The following is a 24,387-nucleotide window of genomic DNA, read 5'->3' as shown; positions in this document are numbered from 1 at the left end:
AGGTTCAGCCTCCTTCAGCTCCGGCATCTTCATGCTGAGCCGGAGTGTGATGGAGGCAGCGCCACCCTGGGGTGAAATGAGAACTGACAGCTCTGCATCCTATTCCTAAAGTCAGGGCCTCTGACAGGCGCTTCTCAAATCTTCACATTTTGGAGGGCTGCTCTACCACGGCAAAGCTACCCTTTGTAACAACGCAGACATGCTGTGTGCTTGCCTTGTTCTGTTCCTGTCCCAGCTTAGAAAGGAAGGTTGGTGGTGGTGAGGAGGAAGAGGATGATCTAGTGATCACCCATTCCAAATCGCATCCGGTAGGTGCTTCCTACACCGCCATGAGTCAGCCACCGATCGGGGGCGCTGCCCCTGCCGCAGCCGCAGCTTCCGCCGCCGCCGCAGCCACAGAGGCTCGCCTGCACCCGGAGGGCAGCAGCCGAAAGCAGCAAAGAGCTCAATCGCCCGCTAGACCCAGGGACAGCTCTCTCCGACAGGCAGCCGCGGCCACCCGGACCCCGGTGGGCGCCGGCTCGAAGCTCAATTCCGTTCGGCAGCAACAACAGCAGCAGCAGCAGCAGCAGCAGCAGGGTAACAAGTCCGGGAGCCGCGCAGCGCTCGCGGCCGGAGCCCGCGGAGGCGGAGGCGGGGCGGAGAAGGCGGCGCCCCTGGCGCCCAAAGGGGCTGCCCCGGGAGCTGTCCAGTCCGCGCCTGGTGCTGAAGCGGCCCCCGCGGCGACCCTGGCCGCTGTGGGCGGCAGGAGGCCCGGGCCGCCGGACGAGCCGCCCCGGGAGTCAGAGTCAGTGCCCTCGAAAATCGGGGAACCCCCTCCGCTCGGGGAAGGAGGAGGAGGGGGCGGGGAAGGAGGAGGAGCCGGCGGCGGCTCCGGGGAAAGGGAGGGGGGCGCTCCGCAGCCGCCGCCGCCGCCCAGGGGCTGGCGAGGGAAAGGCGTCCGCGCGCAGCAGAGGGGCGGCAGCGGCGGGGAGGGGGCCTCCCCTTCGCCATCATCCTCTTCTGCGGGCAAAACCTCAGGCCCGGGGAGCAGAAACTCCGGGAGTGGCGTTGTGGGGAGCGGCGGGAGCTACTGGAAGGAAGGATGCCTGCAGTCTGAGCTCATCCAGTTTCATCTCAAGAAAGAGCGGGCGGCGGCGGCGGCGGCGGCCGCCGCGGCTCAGATGCACACCAAGAACGGCGGCGGCAGCAGCAGCCGCGGCTCCCCGGTCGCTGGCGGGCCAGCCATTTGCGAAGCCCTCGGCGTCCCTTCCGCCTCCCCAATGGCGGCCGCGGCGGAGGGCCCCCAGCAGAGCGCAGAGGGCAGCGCGAGCGGCGGCGGCGGCGGCATGCAGGCGGCGGCGCCCCCTTCGTCGCAGCCGCACCCGCAGCAGCTCCAGGAGCAGGAGGAAATGCAGGAGGAGATGGAGAAGCTGCGAGAGGAGAACGAGACTCTCAAGGTGAGGCGGGCAGGGAGGAGGGGAGAGGAGGCGAGTGGGGGAGGGGAGGTGTGGGCCCTAGAGGATTAGGGCGTGTCCCGAAGGGGGAGCAGCCGCTAACCTGGGAGACGCAGGGGGACGAGGAAGAGGGGGAGGAGGACAGGGGGTGGCATCACCTAGGCCTAGTTCGGATTGAAGCAGAGTCTGGTGTGAGTAGCGTCAGTTGTTCATTTAAAACAAATCTCGGCCTTCGTTTCTCCCACGGATCGTAGTTTGTTCCACTTTTTCCTTGGAAAGGGCTAGAGCAAGAGCAAGAGAAGGCCGAAAGTGGACCTGTTTTTCTAGTTTCTGCTCCTTCATCCATCCCCTTGTCACTCCTGCCTCGTGGACAGGGGCAGTAAAGCTGAGAATGTGGAGTTGGGAATGGGGTGTACAAGGTGTCTGTCCGAGGGGCTGGAGGCGAGGCTGATTTTGACCTGCGGCCTGTCACCGCCCCAGAACGAGATCCATGAGCTGAGAACAGAGATGGACGAGATGAGGGACACTTTCTTCGAGGAGGATGCCTGTCAACTGCAGGAAATGCGCCATGAGTTGGAGAGAGCCAACAAAAACTGCCGGATCCTGCAGTACCGCCTCCGCAAAGCCGAGCGCAAAAGGCTCCGCTACGCGCAGACAGGGGAAATCGACGGGGAGCTGTTGCGCAGCCTGGAGCAGGACCTCAAGGTCTGCGGTGCTGGGGCTCTGGGGGGCGCGGCAGGGGCGGTGGGTGGGCACTTTGTGCGGGCTTCTTTGCGCACTGCCTTCTTCAGTGGCGATTGGGCAAGGAGCTTTAGCAGTGCTGACCGCGAAGTATCAGGGTTGTGGAAGGGGAGGAACTGCGGAGGGGCCTAAAGAGTGAATGTGAAGGGCTTGGCTGAGGAGGACCCCGGTGGACTCTCCCGGGAGCATCAGTGGCTCTTCCAGAGGTGGTGGGAAGAGGGCGCCTCCCTCCTAGGATGAAGCAGGTGCTTGGCAGAGCATAGGCTCTGGCCTTGTCCTTGATCTTGATCTGGGATCCAGGGTCTGTCTTTCCAGAGAACACTGGGTGGAATCAGACGCTGGAGATCAAGCTCTCCAGAGGAGCTGTGTCTTTGAATTGGAGCAACACTGGGAAGATATCAGTTAAGATTTCTTCCTACAATTCCCTTCCTGCCCGCCTCCTCAGCCTTCTTGTAGGGCTCTTTCCTTCCTGTATGTAGCACATGAAACCACTGGCCAAGTTGTGGTCCATTTGGAGAAGTAAAGGAGGGTGAAGTAAATGTAAGAATTCATTTTTAAAGAAAAGTTGCGCTTTCAGTGCCTGTCCCAGTGGATAAATCTCATCCTGAAAATACATTTTTTAAGAAAAGTGTGGATCGGTTTGTAGGCAGAGTCATTGTCAATGGAAGACAGATGTTAAGTTCATGGCCTTAGGCTATATATATATATATATAATATATATATTTTTTAAAAGTTTTATATTTAGTTGAAAGGAGGAATTACAGGGAGGAGGAGGGAAGATAGATCTCCAATCCATTGATTCACTCCCTAAATGCAGGCAACAACCAGGACATTGGTCAGGCTGAAGCCAGTAGCCAGGAACACCATTTGAGTCTCCCACAATGTTGTAAGGTATCAACTAATTGAGCCATCATCTGCTGCCTTCCAAATACCTTAGCCTGACCCTGGATCAGAAACAGAGGCAGACTCAATCCCGAGCGCTCTAGTATTGGATGAGGGGTTCCCAAGTGGCAATTTAACCCTCTGTACCACAATGCTCATCTCAATTAATATAATTTTAGCTGTATTAACTTGTCAATATAGAAATCAAGTATAATTGTCCTATGTTAATTTTAAAGAGAGCTCTAAGTTAACATTTCGTGAAAGTCATTGTATTACTTTATCACTTTTCCTAATATTTGTTGAGCACACACTATGCAACAGGTGCCGTAGCAAGCATTATCCACCTTTCTTCCAATCTATATTTCCAAGATAATCTCAAAACATAGGTCATTAAAAAAATTAGTTCCCAGAACTAAAATGTTTTCTAAAATTAAACATCTGGAATTCTAGTTACAAATCCATGCCCAAATCCAAGCTCATCCCCACTTGTGGCAATTTTTGTTTCCCAGTTTTTGACCTAAGTGGTAAGAGAAGCATCTACTTCATAGTTTTGTTGTAGAATTAGGAGAAATATGTATGATTTCTCTGCAATGCTAAAATGCAATTGAATATTTGTTACCATATTAGAATGAGTAAGTTATGAGAGCAAAGTCTAGAGTCAGAGTGCCTACCTACTTTTTGTCTATGTGACCTTGAGCATATTGCCTCACTTCTCTGACATCAGTCTCTTCATATACAAAAAGGTAATAATAGTAACTAAATCACAGGGATGTGGTGAGGGTTTGTTGATAAAAGTGAATGGCTTTTATGTATTGTGTTTGGAATTGCTTGGCATATTCTAAGTATTAAATTAAATATTTACAAAAAGTTCATGGAAAATGCATATTATTAAAAACTGAAATGCATTTCTAGGTTCTCTTTGCATCAAAATAAACTTGTAATTCAACTTTCTGAGAAGTCTTTGAAGTACCCTCTCACATGAATTGACTCTTACTACTCTCAATATGAATGAAATTTTAGTTCAATCATTATACCTTCTTTAATTCTATTTTATTGTTACCCACATTTCCATTTAGGTTGCAAAGGACGTATCTGTCCGACTTCACCATGAATTGGAAAATGTAGAAGAAAAGAGAACAACAACAGAAGATGAAAATGAGAAACTGAGGCAACAGCTCATAGAAGTTGAAATTGCAAAGCAAGCTTTACAGAATGAACTGGAAAAAATGAAAGAGGTTAGTAATTTTTTAAAACTTTTATTTAATGAATATAAATTTCCAAAGTACAGCTTATGGGTTATAATGGCTTCCCCCCCATAACTTCCCTCCCACCCACAACCCTCCCCTTTCCCTCTCCCTCTCCCCTTCCATTCACATCAAGATTCATTTTCAATTCTCTTTATATACAGAAGATCAGTTTAGTATATATTAAGTAAAGATTACAACAGTTTGCCCCCATATAGCAACACAAAGTGAAAAAATACTGTTGGAGTACTAGTTATAGCATTAAATAACAGTGTACGGCACATTAAAGACAGAGATCCTACATGATATTTTTTAAAAATTGATTAATTTTGTATGCAATTTCCAATTTAACACCAGGTTTTTTTTTTTTATTTTCAATTATCTTTATATACAGAAGATCGATTCAGTATATGCCAAGTAAAGATTTCATCAGTTTGCACCCAAACAGACACACAAAGTGTAAAAATACTGTTTCAGTACTAGTTATAGCATCACTTCACATTGGACAACACATTAAGGACAGATCCCACATGAGACGAAAGTACACAGTGACTCCTGTTGTTGATTTAACAATTTGACACTCTTGTTTATGGCGTCAGTAATCTCCCTAGGCTCTAGTCATGAGTTGCCAAGGCTATGGAAGCCTTTAGGGTTCGCCAACTTTGCTCTTATTCCGACAGGGTCATAGTCAAAGTGGAAGTTCTCTCCTCCCTTCAGAGAAAAGTAGAAAGAGGTTAGTAATTGATTATCTCATGGTGTACTATGTGTTTTGGCTCTTTAGAAAACAACTCCAAGGACTAATGTGACTGTTAAAATAATTTTAACTTTCACAATTATAGGAAATCCTGTTTTTCTCACCCAATCTACCAGAAAATGTATAGTTTCATATTTTTTTTTTGACAGGCAGAAAGGACAGTGAGAGAGGTGAGAGACAGAGAGAAAGGTCTTCCTTTTGCCGTTGGTTCACCCTCCAATGGCCGCTGTGACCGGCGCGCTGCGGCCGGCGCACTGCGCTGATCCAATGACAGGAGCCAGGTGCTTCTCCTGGTCTCCCATGCGGGTGCAGGGCCCAAGCACTTGGGCCATCCTCCACTGCACTCCCGGGCCACAGCAGAGAGCTGGACAGGAAGAGGGGCAACCGGGACAGAATCCGGAGCCCTGACCGGGACTAGAACCCATTGTGCCAGCGCCGCAAGGCAGAGGATTAGCCTGTTGAGCCACAGCGCCGGCCCCAGAAAATGTATAATTTCATATTAATAAATGAGTAGCAGCAGAATAATTCTGGCCTGACCCTGCTTCTAGCTTGACATATATGAGGTGTGACTGGTGTTTCATCCTTGTGTCATTTAAATGTATGTTAATTAAACCAGTTACACATCATACCCAAAGACTGTTAAGAATATGAAGGAATGAGTCTTAGTTAACTGAGGTGAAGAGCTAGCTTTGTAAGATCACTGCTGAATTCATAGAACCTTAAACTTCTAGAGGGGCAAAGACTATATGGGCTGTTTAATCAATTCCAATTATTGCTTGAATTCTTTTTAAGGAAGTCCCCCACATGGTCAAATGCTTAGCATCTCACTGGTGACTAACCCTGTAGATCTTCCACTGCAGACAATTCCATCACATTATAGTGCTGGTTAAAGGTATCCTTTGTTTTGAGTTGAAATTCAGTTAATTGTCATTTAACCAGTTCATCTTTGTTGTACCCTTTAGGGTAAAGAATCAAAGTTCTCTTTCATGTTGGTGACTTGAAGATTCCCACCGTATTTACCCTGAGTCTCCTCAAAGAACAGTCAGGATCAAAGGAAATAATTGCCAAAGAAAAGAAACAGAAAGAATCTATCCAAAATTAATTAGCAGCATGATAAATAGCAATTAAACTTGAATTCAAAGTAGTATTTTTCTTTGAAAATTCCCTGCATGTGTACACTGCTGCTTGTAGAAGCTAATATTGAGAATCAGCAAATGCTCAAATTCATCTTCTGACTAATTTCACCAGCTTGGATATGCAGAATTCTAAAGAAAATACTAATCTTTCCACAGGAAAACTGAGTTATGAGCCTCCTGTAATTACTGAGTTTATCTCAAAATGCTACAAAAATGTAACTGCCATAATAACAGTGAAATCTATAGTCTGAGAATATGTTAGTGTAAGGACTTTGTAGAGTATACTTTCAGTTGAATAAATTAGTTTTTGTAATATTGGTTCTACTTATTTCATTAACCTGACTTTAAACAGTTTTTAACATGACATACAGGAAAAATCATTTTATTATTTAATTCTCAGCTATTAGCTAAGAGTGGCTTTGCTCTACAGTAGAAACACATAACACTGGGAGCCATATTATTTATCTTCACCAATAGCTAAGTGACCTTAAAAAGCCTCTAACATCTACTTGCCTCCATGTATTTCACAATTTGTATTGTGAAGATTGATTTAGGTGATTCTCAATTTCTCCTGCCATGATGTAAGACTATTATGAAATCTGTGATATTACCATTTAAAGAGCAGCATATATTTTTCCCATATAATTAAGAGATCAAATATGAAATTAATATAGAAATGTGTTTTCAATAATAATGCACAGTTGAAGAGTGCCAAAAGTTGAACAGTTCATTTCCACAGGGAAAAAATTAAGTAGGTGGTTGTATTTGTTACTACTGTAACAAAGTCTCAAAGCCTTGGTGACTTAACAACCATTTCTTTCCTTATAGTACCAGAGACTAAATTTCCAAAATCAAGGGGTTCACAGGTTTGGCTTCTTCTGAGGGCTGTGAGGGAAAGATCTGTTCCAGGCCTCTCTCCTTGGCTTGGATATGACCAAGATGGCTGTCTTCATGATCACATGATGTTCTCCCTGTACTAGCTGTTTTCCTCCTTAAACAAACACCAGTCATATTCAATTAGGGACCATTCTAATGACTTGAATTGGATTACGTCTATAAAGATGCTACGAATAAAATCACATTCTGATGTCTTGGGGGTTAGGACTCCAACATGGGAATTAGGTGGGGACAGTTTGGGAGAACAGAGAAGGACATGATTTAAATCACAGTATTAGCCATTTAATACTTACAGGCATGCAGAAAGTTAACCGTCAGTCTCATTAGGCTCCATTCCCTGTTCATACATTACTCTTATACAATTGGAAACATTCAAATAAAAACAAGTTTCAATTGATTATCAGAGAAAAAAGAAAAATATCTTACAATTTGGTGTCATGTGACTGTTTTCTATGTATATATCTGGAAAGCTGTATTTAAGAGCTTTCTGATTTTCATGCTATTTCCAGGAAAAGTGAAATGCTTATAGACCATCTATAAGCCAGTTAGATGGTACCCTCCCATCTTAAAATAAAAGTCAAAATAATCTGGCTTCCTAGTGGAAAGACTGGGATTTGGAAATGTTCCCAGGAGAATCACTGAAAAGATACATTTCATTGACTCTGGTTCCCATACAGGTCCTTGTGACTATTTCCTCCCGCAGGGCTCTTACTCTGGATTGGAAAGCTGTAGCAGCACCCAACAGTGTAGGTATATGTGTTCTTACCAAACAGGCAAATCTCATTCTCCTCGGAGTTATAAAAGCCAAACTCCAATCCCTGAGAAAGAAATACAACAATAAAATTATGAGGGATTTGGAAGCATTTATGTAGGACATCAGATTTCGAAATAGCCTTTTATTATTAAAAATAGCCATAATAGTTTGAGAAGATGGTGGGGGAAGGGGAGAGAAATAGAAATAGAATAGAAAATAAAGATTTGAGGAATATGAAATGTAATAAAGGAAAAATGAAAAAATATTCTATCAGAAGTCTTCCATAATCATCCATTTGAGGTTGACTTCCATAGTGTTAAATAAAAAAAAAAGGGTCAAAAATAGTTAACAATTTAAAGATATGTTTAGAAGTAGAAAATGTTTATTCAAGTAAGAATTTTTTAATGGCCCGCGCCCTGGCTCACTAGGCTAATCCTCCGCCTTGCGGCGCCGGCATACCGGGTTCTAGTCCCGGTCGGGGCACCGATCCTGTCCCGGTTGCCCCTCTTCCAGGCCAGCTCTCTGCTGTGGCCAGGGAGTGCAGTGGAGGATGGCCCAAGTGCTTGGGCCCTGCACCCCATGGGAGACCAGGAGAAGCACCTGGCTCCTGCCATCGGATCAGCACGGTGCGCCGGTTGCAGCGCGCCAACCACGGTGGCCATTGGAGGGTGAACCAACGGTAAAAGGAAGACCTTTCTCTCTGTCTCTCTCTCACTGTCCACTCTGCCTGTAAAAAAAAAAAGAAAAGAAAAAAAAGAATTTTTTAATGGTAGTTTTGTTACCCTCCAAGAAGATTAATGTTAAAATGTAACTGCAATAATAACTGTCTTACTTTGTGGATAAGGTCTCTGAACTTGCCCTTGGATAACTTGGAATAGCTTCAGTTACCCATCTGCTTCTTTGGTTGTAAAATAAAAACATATTGAAGTCAATGGTGAGTGTTGACCATATGGGCTATCATCCCTTTTTGTCATTCTACAAGTTGAGAAAAATAGAATCAAGCCAAGTTCTCCATAATGAGTAAAACACTCTAGTTATGGAGTAAAGCCATAAACTGCTACATATAATATGCTAGAGAGAAGCAACCCTCCAATTTCAAAATTTGAATTCCTTATTTGGAGTCATATAGATGTTAAATAGTACCATAGAGACCAATGGAGCATCTGCCAGAGTTTGGAACCATTTACTAAGGATTTAACTAGCTTCGCGGGTATTGACCAATGGCTCTCAGGGCTAGTGATTGCACAGTCTTATGCACTTGCTCACATCCATCTGCTTATCTTCTCCCCCTGAGAGGATAGAGTAGGCACCTGGGAGTAAGAAGAATTGAGTCGAGGCAGGATGGAGGTAATTAGATGAGTTTACTGGAACTCATTACTTGTATTGAAATGGCTGATATTCTGCCAGTTGCAAACAACAGGGACTTCTCAGAATGCTGCCTTCGAATTTTAATAGCATTCTCATCCCAATTATAAAACATTGATCGTGGCTAACAGTATGCTTTCTTGCTGTAGAAAAATGTCTTTACCTTTAAGTAACCTGGGGAAAATGGTCTATGATTCTGCATCACAAATGAGACAAGGTTTTTATAAACCTTATATTATGGGAACAACTGGCTCTTTGAAAGCCAGGATAGATTTATGCACAGGTAGTATAAAGTTAGGTTATGAAGAACATTCAATACCACCCATTCTCTGTGAAGGATGAGGTTTTGCTCCAGTTAAATTGAGGGTCACTGCCTTTCATGGAGTTCTGCTACTGGAGAAGAGAACTCTTAATTTCAAAGCTTCAAAGCTCCCTGAGCTCTTCAGGAAGGAGGGAACTTCTCATTAGTTTTTAAGGTCTGGTGCTTGGAGAAGCATTTATGACAGACATTTGAGCAAAGAAATCACCAACAGAGGACCGATGTGAAGCTAGAGTGAGATGATGATGAGAATTGTTTACCAGAAGTTTTTTTCATTTCAGAATCTCCTATATTATTTTTGTTATCTTATCCCTCACTCTTACACAAGAGTCTCAAAAGAAAATACTCCTAATTTTGTTGTACCAATCTTAGTCTTAGAGGGCTCCTGACTGACCTGATGCAATAGTACTGTCTATTCTGGGACTTTTACTTGTTGTGCACTTTGTTGTATGGCCTATCTATGACGATGAACTTCCATTCTAGAATACAAGAGTAATTAGTAGTATAAATTTTGACATTTTGGGATTTTTTTGTTTTCTTTTCTAAAATATGGGTATCCGTATATCCAGATTCTCTTTACAGATAGAACAGTTTAATAGACAAATTCCTGCCCTACATGCATACAATTACCTATTTATTTTCTTATATAAAGGAATGACTTTATTTTGCTAGAAAATGTTTGTCTCAAATATGATGTGTGAAGAAATGCTAAATGATCATCCAGTGAAGTAGCCACTCAAAAAGTTTTATTCAGGATGCAAACATTTTCCCCTGGTTCTGTTAGTGTACTTAAAATTTGAAAATAGGACAGTAGTACTTGATATTTTTAAATGGAATGACCATAAACATTCTTTAATGCATCAATTAAACACTATTAGTTTAGTCATCCTTTTTCAGAGAAAGTAGTCTTTTGAATCACACAGACAGGAATAAAAGTCTAGGATGAGTGTGCTAGATAAGCATGATAAAGCTTGTCTTCCAGGAAGTCACCATGTGCTGTGAAGACATTTTTATAGATCTGTTTATTTAGGAATTATAAGCTCTATTGGACTTTTAAATGAAATCACATATGCATTTGCATGCATTCTGAAGTGATTCCTAAGATCCAGTCTTGGCTTTGGGATTTCTTTATGCAGATGCCAAAACCCTAGCAGAAACAAAGCAAGATACTGGTTGCTTATTTTATGAATTATATTGGAATTTTATGACAAGCTTCAAATTTCTGAATATTTACATAAAATACAGGTCAGTATTGCATACCCCCAACTTAAATGATCAATCTCAGTTTCTTTCTTGGCAAAAATTTTGAAAAAAATTTTAAAGCACTGAACAACTAGAGATTTTACCTGATTGTGCATCTCCTGTTGAGTACATTTCTAGTTCCCACAGAAAATATCTATTGATTTTGATGTTTGCAGGGTTATGGGATTCATAGAAATTTTTGAATACATATGTGTTACATTTTCTAATAAACTATATTCCTGGGAGCTAAGTCTCCAACCCTGGACTCTAGTTAGAAGCCAGTTTAACATGGCCTAAGGACTGGTTCTTGGCTAAATGTCAGTGACCCACTCCTGAGATATCAGCAATTTACCTTTGTTGAATGTAAGTATGTTACTCATAGTTACTGAAGTATTGTTTACTTCCCTGACTTCTGTATACAACCTTAAAAAACAATTTAAAAAGAATCATAGTAAAGAATAATGAATTAGCAAGTTAAAAATTTGGCAAAATAAAAATTTTAGGAAGATGAAGGAAAACTAGATCTGAGGACTATACATTGTTATAAAAAAGCTCTGAGTTTATAGCACTTGAGGCAAGAAGTGAAATAGTGAAAGAAATTCTTTCCTAGCTATGATCAAATATGGAGGCAACACTGAGTTTCTCCTGTGGCCTCTGGAGTAGCCATGAAAAATATCAGTTGTAATACAGAAGATTTTGACAACTATAGCATTTACATGGAAAATAATATGGATGAAAGAGACTTCCAAACAATTGTCAGTTTTCATCTATATACTCAATTAGGAATTGAAATACTTTTAATGCCATATTAGATGCTGAACCAATGGGGAATGTGCAATCTTTTCAATCTTTTTTTAAAAAAACTATTTATTTATTTATTATTTGAAAGGCAGAGTTACAGAGAAGGAGAGGCAGAGAGAGATACAGAAGTCTTCCATCCACTGGTTTACTCCCCAAAAGGCTGCAATGGCCAGAGCTGGGCTGATCCAAAGTCAGGAACCAGGAGCTTCCTCCAGATTTCCCAAGTGGATACAGGGGCCCAAGGACTTAGACCATCTTCACTGCTTTCCCAGGCCATAGCAGAGAGTTGGATTGGAAGTAGAGCAGCCAGGACTTGAACCAGCGCCCATATGGAATGCTGGCACTGCAGGCACACTATACCACAGTGCCAGCCACAAGCACCACTATACCACAGTTGCAGCCCAAGGAATTGAAATTTTAGAGGAAATAAAATAGTCATTTTTGCCATTAACCCTGTATTATAGTGTGACTTATTAGAAAGGGTATATGTCATGAGGTCTGGAAACTGGCTTTGAGGCTTTGCCTGTCATTCCCTGTGACCTTGAGCAAACAACTTGAAATGTTTAGTCCTCACTTTCTTTATTTGTAAATGCACAGATTAAATTGAATGCTCTCAAAGATCTCTATAAAAACTTCTTCTTCTACTTTTTTAGTAGTTCTCTATTAGTTCTCCCTGAAAGTTTCATAGTCAGGTATGATACTCAGTTTCATTAATTACTATAATTATTTTTTTGTATATTCAATTAACAGGTATTTATGGACTATCACTTACTACATGTTACTAATGTGGCCAGATAGGTACTACAGAGAATATAAAGATATAGATGGCAGAGCATTGCAGGAAACTCTAAGTTTGCACTGTATGATAAGCCCTTCTGAAGGAATTTTAACACAGAGAATAACACTTGCGGTAATCTCTCTCATTGTTGCTTCTCAACATTCAGAGTCTGGTTAGGATATGTAAAAATCAGAACTGAAAACCTGATATATAAGGCTGAGGACATGTGGAGCTTTACTAATGATCTAAGCTTTGCTTTTTGATGTAGCCTTAGCTGGCCACAAAGACTGGTAACCAAAGAATTCACCATTTTTCCCAGCAAGGAAACCAGTGTGTTGAGTGGTGGCTCCTGGACATTCTAGTTTGTGCAGAAACCTTCCGAGATTTCTGGGGTGAAATCTGTCATGCTTTCCTGCCCCCTAGAAGGCTCTCACTGCAGAGGGTGTATGTATGTAGCACATGAAGTAAAGAGAGCATTTTTCCTCAGATAAACTTGCAAACATTTGTGGTTTGCTGCTATTGAAATTTATTTTGATTCTCCTATGACTTCTCTGATGTTTTCTAAAGTCCCAAGTCCACATTTCCAAGAGTGTGATAGAAATCCCTTTGTGGTTACTTGGCCTTTGAATGTTTGGCAGACTTTAACCTCATGTAGAAATGCCCTCATTAAACAACCTCACTCCCTTCCTTGAAGGACTTTGAGGGGGTGGCTGTGACTTAGGCAGTCCCTGTGGTACTTTTAGGCTTTGAGGCAGGAATTAATGATACCATTTTCTTCCTCTCCTCTCTGTCATTGGCACTCTAGGCGGTGTGAGAAGATTCTGGTCCCTTAGTAGTAACAGAAAATATCATCTCACCTCTGTCTTAACCTTTTATATAACACTAAAAAACTATAAACTCTGATGTGACTTTAATGTAGCAAATATTTATTAAACATAGATGGAGGATCTTCAAACTGTTCATTTAAATTAGAATTAAAAGTATGTTTATTTTGATATAAGGCTTTTTGAAATCTATATATACCTTTTTTGTAACACAGTTCCATGAACTTTTAAGATTTCCACCTTTATAACGGACAATAGATATGTCATTATGGGGGCCAGTCTCTACGTTCAAGTTAATTGTTTTCTGATGAAAAAAAACAGCCTTATACAGGTGGTACATTTACAGAAGCTACACATATGCATTGTTGTATCATGTACTTGGATGTCCATTATCTCAGGAAGTCCTCACAAGACCAATAGACTGTAATGTCAGTTGAGGCATGACCCATACCTGGTTTGGTCATTGAAACACTCAGTATCCAATGCAGTGCTCAGCGTGTAGGCAATTAGATCATATTCTTCTGGAATATAATAATAACTGCTATTTCTTACATAATTCATATGCGTTTTTTCTGGCACTAGGTTATAAACTCTTTAAGAGTCAAGACTGAGTCTTTTATTTGTCATTGTATACACAAAAACCAGAAGAGAACTGGACACCAATTTGGTCACAATAAGGCATTTTTAATAGAGAATGAATGATAACTAAACTAGGCATTTCAGATCTTATTTTCAAAGAGGAAAAAAAATTGACTGAGAACCAGGTTCTTTCCATGACACTTAGTGTGATACAAACAAAATAAGGGAACACATGGGTAACTCCAGCACTACCACACTTCCAGAAGTGGAGGCCTCTTGAGACTCTTGGTACCTTGTAGAAACTTCCAGGCCTCTATTTTCTTCTCTCAAATCCCAGTGACCCCAAGTATTTACTGAGATAAGGTTCTATAGGATTCTGGGGAAAGTGAAGGAAGACAGAAACTCAGGAACAAGAGGATAAGTCTGAAACCATGGACATCAGCTCTGCACTTGTGCTTTATGTGCATTAGTGAAAAAGTGAGAAATGCAGGAATAGGAAATAAGAGAAGACTTCAGATCCTGCCCTCCCAAATATTATCCAACTGAATTTGCTTTATATTTTCAATTTTGGAGACAACTGACTTAACAGTTAATTTGGCTGGAAAAAGAAAATTACTCCAGAGTTGCAGGTGCTTTAATAGCCCACAGCGATGAGTTCTGATTATTATGTGTGTCACTGTACTAGATCCTTTATGTATAATTAAATTGTTAATAGCTTCATCCTGGAGATAAAGAGTCCAAGACTCAAAGAATAATCAGACCTAGTCCACAGACTAGTCTATTTATCTCCAAATACATGGCTTCCACTAGCCAAATCTGCAGGGAACAGTAGCTCAGGCTATCCCTCTGTGGCCACTTCTATGTTCTTCTGACCCACAGAAGACCTGCCGTTCTTAGGGACTAAAATTCCTAGAATCTCCAGGTGCTGTTTCCTCTGAGATCTGCTAGGGAATTTGCTCTAAGCATCACTGAGAGAAGACTTACAAGTTGTCCAAAGGGAAGAATCTATTTTATTTCACTGAAAGGGAAATCTTTGGAGAAAAAAATTAGAAACATAGACTCAGGAAAAAAAATTTCAGATCTGTTGATTCTTCCTTTTTTTTTTTTTTTTTTCACAAACATAAGAGCTGTGCTATTTCTGAAGTCACTTAACAACTGACTTTGAATTTAATCACTTCTTAAAGGAAAATAAATATTTTCCTTATCTATTCTACTCACAAGGAGCACATGAGATAATATATGAGAAAAGGCGGTGTGAACTGCAAAGTACTTTATCTGATGTTGTTAATATGAATATTATCACATAGCTCTAGGTTAGCTGATTGAGACTTAACTGTTAGAAGGAATTTTTAAGTACATGAGACTGAAATTTTAGATTTGTCTAGGACACCTGTTATGCTTTTGCTTTCTCTTGTCTCATGAATGCTACTTCTAAAGCTCCCCTTTATATCTTACTTCAATATAAAGGCATTCTAATGTCTGGCACTATCCTAGACTCTCTTTGAGTGGGCTTTTCCTTAGTCTTTATTGCTTTCCCACTTATTAGAGCACATTTGCAGATGTACTGTTGGATGTGCAGTCTGGCTACGCTGTCTACCACTGCATTTATCTACAGAGCTGACTATGCAGATTTGTCTGATTAAATATCTCTTTCCCACCTTGCAGCTCTATTAGTATTCTTCCTAAGGAGATGCACTTTAGCAGAGAGCGGAACTCTGTTCTTTGCTTTGTTACTTATGTTGACTCCACAGCTAACTTCAATGCTCTCTGAATTTAAGAGCATATTTCTACATGATTCAAACAACACACGCACATACACACACACACCCACATACTGTTTTATATATATGAGACTTTATAGATACATAAAGACTATCATTAAATGCTTGAGCAAGAGCTTTTAACAGCTGTATATGCTGTCATCTTTCTTAAATTAGAATTAACTGAGTTCCTTTGTTTTCCAGTATTTGTATTACTTTTGAATAAACATAAGAAGTGACTTCTGCTGTATAGAAAGTATTTTCCAAATTGAAAATTCAGTTATATCTTGAAGACGCTAGACTTGATAGCATTTTAATGGAAATACAATTATTTATTTGATACTTCCATTATAATTCTATTTTTACTTTTCAGGGTCAGTTAAGCTGATCCTTATCCAGATGGTAAATGACATTTGAAGATGTCATTTAGCTTCTCTCCTGACATTTTACACTTTTATACTTATGTATTTCACTTAATGGGGCCATTTATATTCAGCATGATTGAACTCAAAAGTGCTTAAAATTAAAAGCTAGGCCAGCATCACAGCTCAATAGGCTAATCCTCTGCCTTGCAGCGCCGACACACCGGGTTCTAGTCCCGGTTGGGGCGCCAGATTCTGTCCCGGTTGCCCCTCTTCCAGACCAGCTCTCTGCTATGGCCAGGGAGTGCAGTGGAGGATGGCCCAAGTGCTTGGGCCCTGCACCCCATGGGAGACCAGGAGAAGCACCTGGCTCCTGTCATCGGATCAGCGCGGTGCACCGCCAAAGCACGCCGGCCACGGTGGCCATTGGAGGGTGAACCAACGGCAAAGGAAGACCTTTCTCTCTGTCTCTCTCTCTCTCACTATCCACTCTGCCTGTCAAAAAAAAAAAAAAAAAAAAAAAAGAAAGAAAAAAATTAAAAGTTAAAAGTATTCTATAGTCATCTCCTGGCTAGCTTACTTATTTCCAATTTGTCTAGCCAATTAATCATAGAGGCAATAAAATTTACAATATTTTTTTTCTTTACAAATTTATAATTTCTTATTACATTGACCAAGAATCTTAGATAATAGTTGAAACAGTTATGTAACACAATTGCTTATTGTAGTTAGGAATATAATAAGCAGCTAATATATTGGTGTGTAGTGGTATCCACTGCTTCTTTGCATTTAAGGAAAGAAAAATTTTCATAGACTTTATCAAGCGACTCCATCTGGGTGTATTTAGGACTATCTGTATATGGAAAGTATAAAAGATCACATATAATTGGTGGATTCATTTATGTAGAGATAAGGCTAGATTTAAATTAGAATAATTATGTCTGAAATGGTTCTGAAAGTAGGAACCCTGTTAACTAGTATTAGCCTTAAATTTGTGTTTTTGTAATGCATGTGTGATTGTCACATTTTCCAATTAGCAATATCAAAAGTGAAACAAGAGATTAAATTTTTTTTAGTTAGGTCAAATCCTCAGGTAACAATATGGCCTTTCTTCATTTAATATAATAATTTGTACTAATACACTAAGATTGCTACTATTAAAGCATTTGATGTTATATAGTTTCAATTTTAAAGCTCTTTTATTTTCACATGCAATTGTACAGTCATTTAAAGAATTATATATATAATATATAGTATAAGTATGTTATATATAATATGTATAATATAAATATGGAAACAATTTCAATACTTGCTGTTAAATATTTTAAGCCACAATTTCTGGATTTTTAGACTTTGATTTTAAATAATTTTAAGCTGACTAGATAAAGCTCTTCACTTTATTTTTCAAGATAAGCTTGTAGATGTTATATTTTATGAGCCTTTACATTTTTGAAAATAGTCTTTGTTGATTTCACACAAGAATGGCCCAGTGAAATCAATGAGTCAGAATTTTTGCTCTCACATTATATATTCTGTTCCATTAGCTCTGGCACATGTTTTGTACTAGAGAAGTGTGAGATCAGTCTGACTTTGATTCTTTTGTAGGTCAAATAATTTTCTCTTATACATATTTATGGATATTTTTCTTTTCCCTTTTTATCAAATAGGAGTATTCCAGTGGGAAACAGAATTCAGCCACGATAGTTCAAGTGAAGAGGGTTTCCTCCCAATAGTGTGGGCAGGATGATGTGAACAAACTAGGGCTGGTATGGCAATCAAAGAAGACTAGTAAAATTTGGAAACCTCATCACCACTAGTCATGAAGAAATAGCTGAAGAAATAGTGCTACGGAGGCCAGTGAGGACTGTAACTGTGGAAAAGGACCCATCCAGTGTCATCTATTGCCTGGAAGGGAATTAGCTATTGTCTAAGATGTGGTGTTGAAAAAAACATTCTTGCCAGTGCCTTCTCTTGGTCAAACCCAGTGAGGAATTGGCTGGTGAGGAGGGACCTCTCTAAAGTAGTATGCAAGAGGTCAGCTTCCCGCAGCACAAAGCAAGGCAGAGAAAGGTTAAGAATGGAGCAGGGTGGCTAAAGGAGAATGACCAGTTCAGCAATAACTCCTGGACATATTCAGGTGATGATTGGTGTTTATAGTATGTTCAGAACAAGTAAATCATTTAAACTGAAAATTAACATTTATTTATTATCACAGGAAAGGTTTCTTACATTACAGACTTGATAATCACACATGCTTTATTTTTCTTCTTAGCATTTTGTACACTTGTATTCCTTACCACTACAGGCTCAGTATCCCTCACCCAAAATGCTTCTTACCAATGTGTTTCCGATTTTGTATTTTGGAATATTTGCATGTACATAAAGAGATAGCATGGAGATGGGACTCAGTTCTAAACACAAAATTCTTTTATGCTTGATGGATACCTTATACACATAGCCTGAAGGTAATACTTTTAAGACGTCTGTGTTTTGATTGTCATCTGTCACATGAAGTCAAATGTGAAATTTTCCACTTGTGGCATCATGTAGGTGGATTTTGGAACTTGTCAGATTTCAGGTTTTCTAATTAGGGATGTTCAGCCTGTATCTTCTTATCTTTTTATTTTTTTGTCCTTCTGTATCCTTGGACAATTTCTAAGTTTATTCTCAATATCACTGAATCAAGTTTCTGTTAGTTGTTTCATGTTAATTGTGCTTCTTAAAGACAAAAATGCAAGGTGTAACTATTGCACTAATTCTTAGAGTTCCTTGAGCGTTTTCTCATTCCCAACAGTTCCTTACTCTTCAAAGCTTGTTATGATCTTCTTGTTCAAAGAGGCCATCTTTATTATCAGATTTTTTTAAGATTTATTTATTTATGTGAAAGGCAGAGAGAGGTAGAGGTAGAGAAAGAGATCTTCTGTCTACTAGGTCACTCCCCACATTGGCGCAACAGACAGGACTGGACCAGGCAGAAGCCAGGAACTGCATCTGGGTCTACTGTGGGTGGCAGGGGACCAAACACTTGGGCCATCCTCTAAGCTTTCCCAAGCACATTAGCAAGGGGTTGGATCAAAAGTGGAACAGCCAGGATTTGAACAAGCATCCATAAAGGATGCTGACATCACAGGCAATGACTCAGCTCATTGTGCCACAACACCAGCCCCCATATTATCTTATTAAGAACATAGTATTTTTTAACGTTACATGCTGTTTTTCATAATAAATAGTTTTCTAGGATTTTTTTTTTTGCTTTATTCTTGTTCTTTATTAGGTTTGTTTGATTAGCCTAATGAATTTATTTTAGCAGCTTTATTTTGGTATAATTCACATATTACTAACTCACTTAAGTGTAGAATTTAGCAGTTTTTAAGCAAACATACAGGATTGTGCAACCATTACCATTAACCCAATTTTAGAACATTGCTATAACTCCATGCAGATCCTTTATGTAACCCCAGTCAGCCATTAATCTATTTTCTGACTCTATAGCTTTGTATTTTCTGAATGTTTAAATATTTTCAGTCATAAGGTATCTATCTTATCTTTTGTATCTAGCTTACTTCATCTAAACCAGTATTTATGAGGTTCCCTGTAGCATATATCAGTTCCTCATTTCTTTTTATTTATAAATCATATCCATTTGCATTTATGTACCACATTAATCCTTTAATCAGTTGATAAGTGCTGGGCATTTTCTAATTTGACATGTAATGTTGCTATGAACAACTAAACACACGTTTTTTTGTGAGTATATGTCTTCATTTTTCTTGGGCAAATGCCTAAAAGTAGAATTTCAGCGTCAGATGGTAAGTTTCTCTTTAACTTTTTAAAGACATTGCCATGGTTGGTGCCGTGGCTCAACAGGCTAATCCTCCGCCTTGCGGCGCCAGCACACCGGGTTCTAGTCCCGGTCGGGGTGCCGGATTCTGTCCCGGTTGCCCCTCTTCCAGGCCAGCTCTCTGCTATGGCCCGGGAGTGCAGTGGAGGATGGCCCAAGTGCTTGGGCCCTGCACCTCATGGGAGACCAGGAGAAGCACCTGGCTCCTGGCTTCAGATCAGGTGTGCCAGCCGCAGTGGCCATTGGAGGGTGAACCAACGGCAAAGGAAGACCTTTCTCTCTATCTCTCTCTCTCTCACTATCCACTCAGCCTGTCAAAAAAAAAAAAAAAAAAAAAAGACATTGCCATGTATTTTCTAGGGTGATCACCTACAATTTTATATTCCCACCAGCAGTGAATTACGGTCTCAATTTATCACCATCCTCATTGATATCCTTTGCCTTTTTTTATTATAGCTGATCTACTAGGCATTGAGTGATAGACCACTAATGATGTTGGGTCTTTTCCTGTGCTTGTTGTCTATCCATATACCTTGTTTTGGGTGTTGTCTATTCCGATTTGTTTTGCCCAATTTTAATTGGGTTGCCTGTTTTTACATTTGGTTTCTAATGTTGACTCTATGTACTCTGGACACAAATCATTTATCAAGCACATGATTTGAAAATGTTTTTTCATATGATTTGTCTTTTTATTTTCTTTCTCTTTTGGGGGCAGGAGTTTAAAATATATTTATTTGTTAGGCGAAGAGAACGAAGTGGGAGAGAGAGAGAGAGAGAGAGAGGTTGCTTCCATCTGCTGGCTCACTCCCTAAAAGCCCTCAACAGCTGGGACTGGGCTGGGAGGAATGCAATCTAGAGTCTCCATTTGGGTGTCAGGAACCTAATTCCTTGAGCCATCACCTCTGTCTCCCAGGGTCTGCATTAGCAGGAAGTTGAAGTCAGGAGCCAGAGTGGGAATTAAATCCAGGTACTCTGATAGAGGATGCATTTATCCTAACTACTAAACTAAACACTCACTCCTGCTTTTGTTTTCTTTTGAAGTATAATACTTTTGCATTTTTTGATTCATTTGCACACTTTTTTCACGTTTGCTTTTGGTGTCATATCTAAGAAATCTTTGCCTAACCTACAGGAAGATTCACCTTGCTGCCTTAGAGTTTTGTGGGTTTTGCTCTTGCATTCAGATTTGCAGTCCATTTTGAGTCACTATTTGTAAATACTCAACTTAGAAATGTAAATTTCTCTTTTTGCCTGTGGCTTTCCGATTGCCCCAGCACTATTTGTTTCACATACTATCCTTTCCCTGTAGAACTGCCTTGACCTAAGACACTTTTAACCTGGTTTTTCCTTAAGAAGATTTCTTCATTGAATGTCAAATGTTCTTTATAGATTTAGTGTTGGCTCAAAACATGCATTGTAGCTTTCTTCTTAGTCCTCTTCACTGTCTGATAGTAGTTGCCATCCCTTCAGATCCAAAAGTGTACAGCAGTTTGATATTGCTGATTTCAACCCAATTTCCTCTTTTAAGAAAAGATTTATTTATTTGAAAGAGTTACAGAGAAAGAGGGAGAGACAGAGAGAGTGATTATTCATCTGCTGGTTCTCTACCCTGATGACTGCAACAACCAAGGGTGGGCCAAATCAAAGCCAAGAGCCAGGTCTCCCACATTCCAATCCAATCCCTAATGACTGACGAAACATTCATCTAGTTCTGGTTTATTTATCTGAAGTAGGAAAGTTCACTAATGTCACCCTCATGGACACTGACTTTGAGAAATACTTGTATTTTAGAAATATTTGAATCAGCTTGTGTTTGCTCTTTGTATATTGGTAGTTTATGAAAAACAATAAAACCTATCATGGGTAATCCCAAGGTTTTTCTAGCTGTGCTTCTACCATGAAGCTCTAGACAGATAAAGAATATGTCTCTTGATTCACTGCATAATTAATAATTTAGCACCTTCTGCATAGTTCCTACTTGTATTGGAATTTTAATAACCAGAGGGCCGCTGATTACAGCTACACTACTCTTCCAGATACAAAAAAAGACAGTGTCTGTGCACTATTTATGTATTTATTGGGGAAAAATAGGGCTGAGGTGAAGAAGTGTTGGCTGTCTAGTTGTTAGGTTTTTTTGTTTTGTTTTTTTTGACAGGCAGAGTGGATAGTGAGAGAGAGAGACAGAGAGAAAGGTCTTCCTTTGCCGTTGGTTCACCCTCCAATGGCCGCTGTGGCCGGCGCATCACGCTGATCCGAAGCCAGGAGCCAGGTGCTTCTCCTGGCTTCCATGGGGTGCAGGGCCCAAGCACTTGGGCCATCCTCCACTGCCTCCCCGGGCCATAGCAGAGAGCTGGCCTGGAAGAGGGGCAACCGGGATAGAATCCGGCGCCCCAACCAGGACTAGAACCTGGTGTGCCGGCGCCGCAAGGTGGAGGATTAGCCTGTTAAGCCACGGCACCGGCCTGGTTTGTTTTTAATAACTTTAGAGTCATGTTTTACATATCATATAATTAACCCATTCCAATTCTACAATTCAGTGATTTGTGGTAAATTTATTTCCAAGTTGTACAACTATGACCATAAATAGTTTTAACAGTTTCATCACCCCAGTAACATTTCTCATCCTCACTTACTAATATCCATCCCTACCTTCCCTCTCATTAACCCAGGCAACCACTGATCTACTTCCTTATCTGTAGATTTGCCTTTTCTAAATTTTTCACATAACTACAATCATAAAATATGTGATCTCTTAGCTCTGACTTCATTAACTTAGCTTCTTTAACTTATATAATGTACACGCACCATTTATCCCTAGTTTATTCCCTTTTTATTGACAAATAAAATCCCGTTGTGTGAATACTGTTTTACCTGTTCATTGATAAGAAGATGGACATTGGAATTGTTTCCAATTTTTGGCTATTATACATAATGCTGCTAAGAATATACTTGTGCATGTCCTTTGCGGATATGTTTTGATTTATTTTGGGTATACACCTAAGAGTGAAATGAGTCATATGGAAAATTTAGGTTTAACCATTTAAAACACAGGAATGTCTATTTCAATTGGCTGCGGTCCAATCCTTCTGTTTCAGATAATAAATACTAAATATTAGATAATGTTTCTTGTTTGAATTTCACTGACTCTATTGTTAAAGGAAAATTTTTTCAGATTTTGAGAAGTACCTCACTACTAAATGCTAGTTTCCAATGTTACTTTGTTTATACTTTTATCTTATCTTTGCCTTGAGGTATATGTGTGTGTGTGTGTGTGTAAATTAAGAAGTTTAGTTGACCATGGCTAGGTTTGAAACCATGTCATGAAGAATGCTTGAAAAAACATCAGCGTGTACATAAACCACAGACAAAAATACTTAAGATATAGTTATTCTCTTCTGGCATTTGAAGAGATGTACTTCAATAGAAATCAAAGGAGATTTATTACTTGAGTCACTATAAGTGATTTTTAACTTTAAGTGGATTTGAAATCAAAATAAAGATGTTTTTATTCATTAGAGTCATCTGTAAAGGGATTGCGTTGCCCTCTTCATATAGAAATGAACTCCTGGTCACCAGAGAAACACAGGCAGGCTCTAGGTGCTGTGCGTGGGATTCTGGTAAGGCAGTGAATAGAGGGTTGAGTTTCTTGGACCCCTTCCACATACATGACCTTAGCAGTCCGTGGCAGAGTTTAGTCATTTCAATGTTACTGAGGACCAAGAAAAATCATATGAGTGAATGAAGTAATAGGGCAAACCGGAGAGCAGATTTCTCAATATTCAGTTCCAAATCAGGGTTGCCACACCATAATCTGGACCCAACCACAAGTCTTTCAGTTTTTCAAGTGAAAGTGGGTCTGGATTATTTTAATGTAAATTACTTATATTTTTAAATTTCACAATTAGTTTCAAAATTTTAAAAGCATGATTTTGAACTTAAATTAGGGATTTCCTAAAGAAACTTACTCTTGCTTCTTTTTCAGTGCATTTTTGGAATTATTGAACACTCTAATACTAAATTTTTGTTATTCAATATCTTAATGTATAAATGTATAAAGAATACTTTTTTAAGGGCTGGCACTGTGGCATAGTGGATAAAGCTGCCACCTACAGTACCAGCACCCCATATGGGCACTGGTTCGAGTCCAGCTGCTCCACTTCTGATCCAGCTCTCTGCTATGCATGGGAAAACAGATGTCCAAGCCCTTGAGCCCCTGCACCTGTGTGGGAGACCCGGAAGAAGCTCCTGGCTCCAGGCTCCTGGCTTCAGGATTGGCCCAGCTCCAGCCGTTGCAGCTATTTGGAGAGTGAATCAGTGGGTGGGAGACTCCTCTTTCTTTCTCTTTCTTTCTCTCTGTCTGCCTCTGTCTCTCTGTAACTTTGCCTTTCAAATAAATAAATAAATCTTTTTTTAAAAGAGTACTTTTTTAAAGATTTAATTTGTTTGAAAGGTAGAGTTACAGAGAGAAAGAGAGAGAGAGAGAGATCTTCCCACACGCTAGTTCACTCCCCAGATGGCCACAACCAGGGCTGGGCTAGGCCAAAGCCAAGAACCAGCAGCTTTATGTGGGTCTTTCACATGGATGCAGGGACCCAAAGACTTGGGCCATCTTCCGTTGCTTTCCCAAGTGCATTATCAGGGAGTTGGTTAGAAGTGAAGCAGGTGGGACTGG

General features: G+C 40.3%; 1 protein-coding gene across 1 annotated transcript in view; it reads left to right on the top strand.

The window, feature by feature from the left end:
• Positions 1–329: 329 nt before the first annotated feature.
• The window catches only part of MTCL3 (MTCL family member 3), a 46,105-nt gene continuing 22,047 nt past the window's right edge, over positions 330–24,387 (top strand). The window contains exons 1-3 of the mRNA XM_062186738.1: positions 330–1,439; positions 1,917–2,141; positions 4,136–4,294. Coding sequence (XP_062042722.1) covers positions 330–1,439; positions 1,917–2,141; positions 4,136–4,294 — 1,494 coding nt within the window. The remainder of the gene's footprint in view (positions 1,440–1,916; positions 2,142–4,135; positions 4,295–24,387) is intronic.

Source organism: Lepus europaeus, chromosome 3 (assembly GCF_033115175.1).
Source record: "Lepus europaeus isolate LE1 chromosome 3, mLepTim1.pri, whole genome shotgun sequence".
NCBI lineage: Eukaryota > Metazoa > Chordata > Mammalia > Lagomorpha > Leporidae > Lepus > Lepus europaeus.
This window is presented reverse-complemented; position numbering and strand designations above follow the sequence as displayed.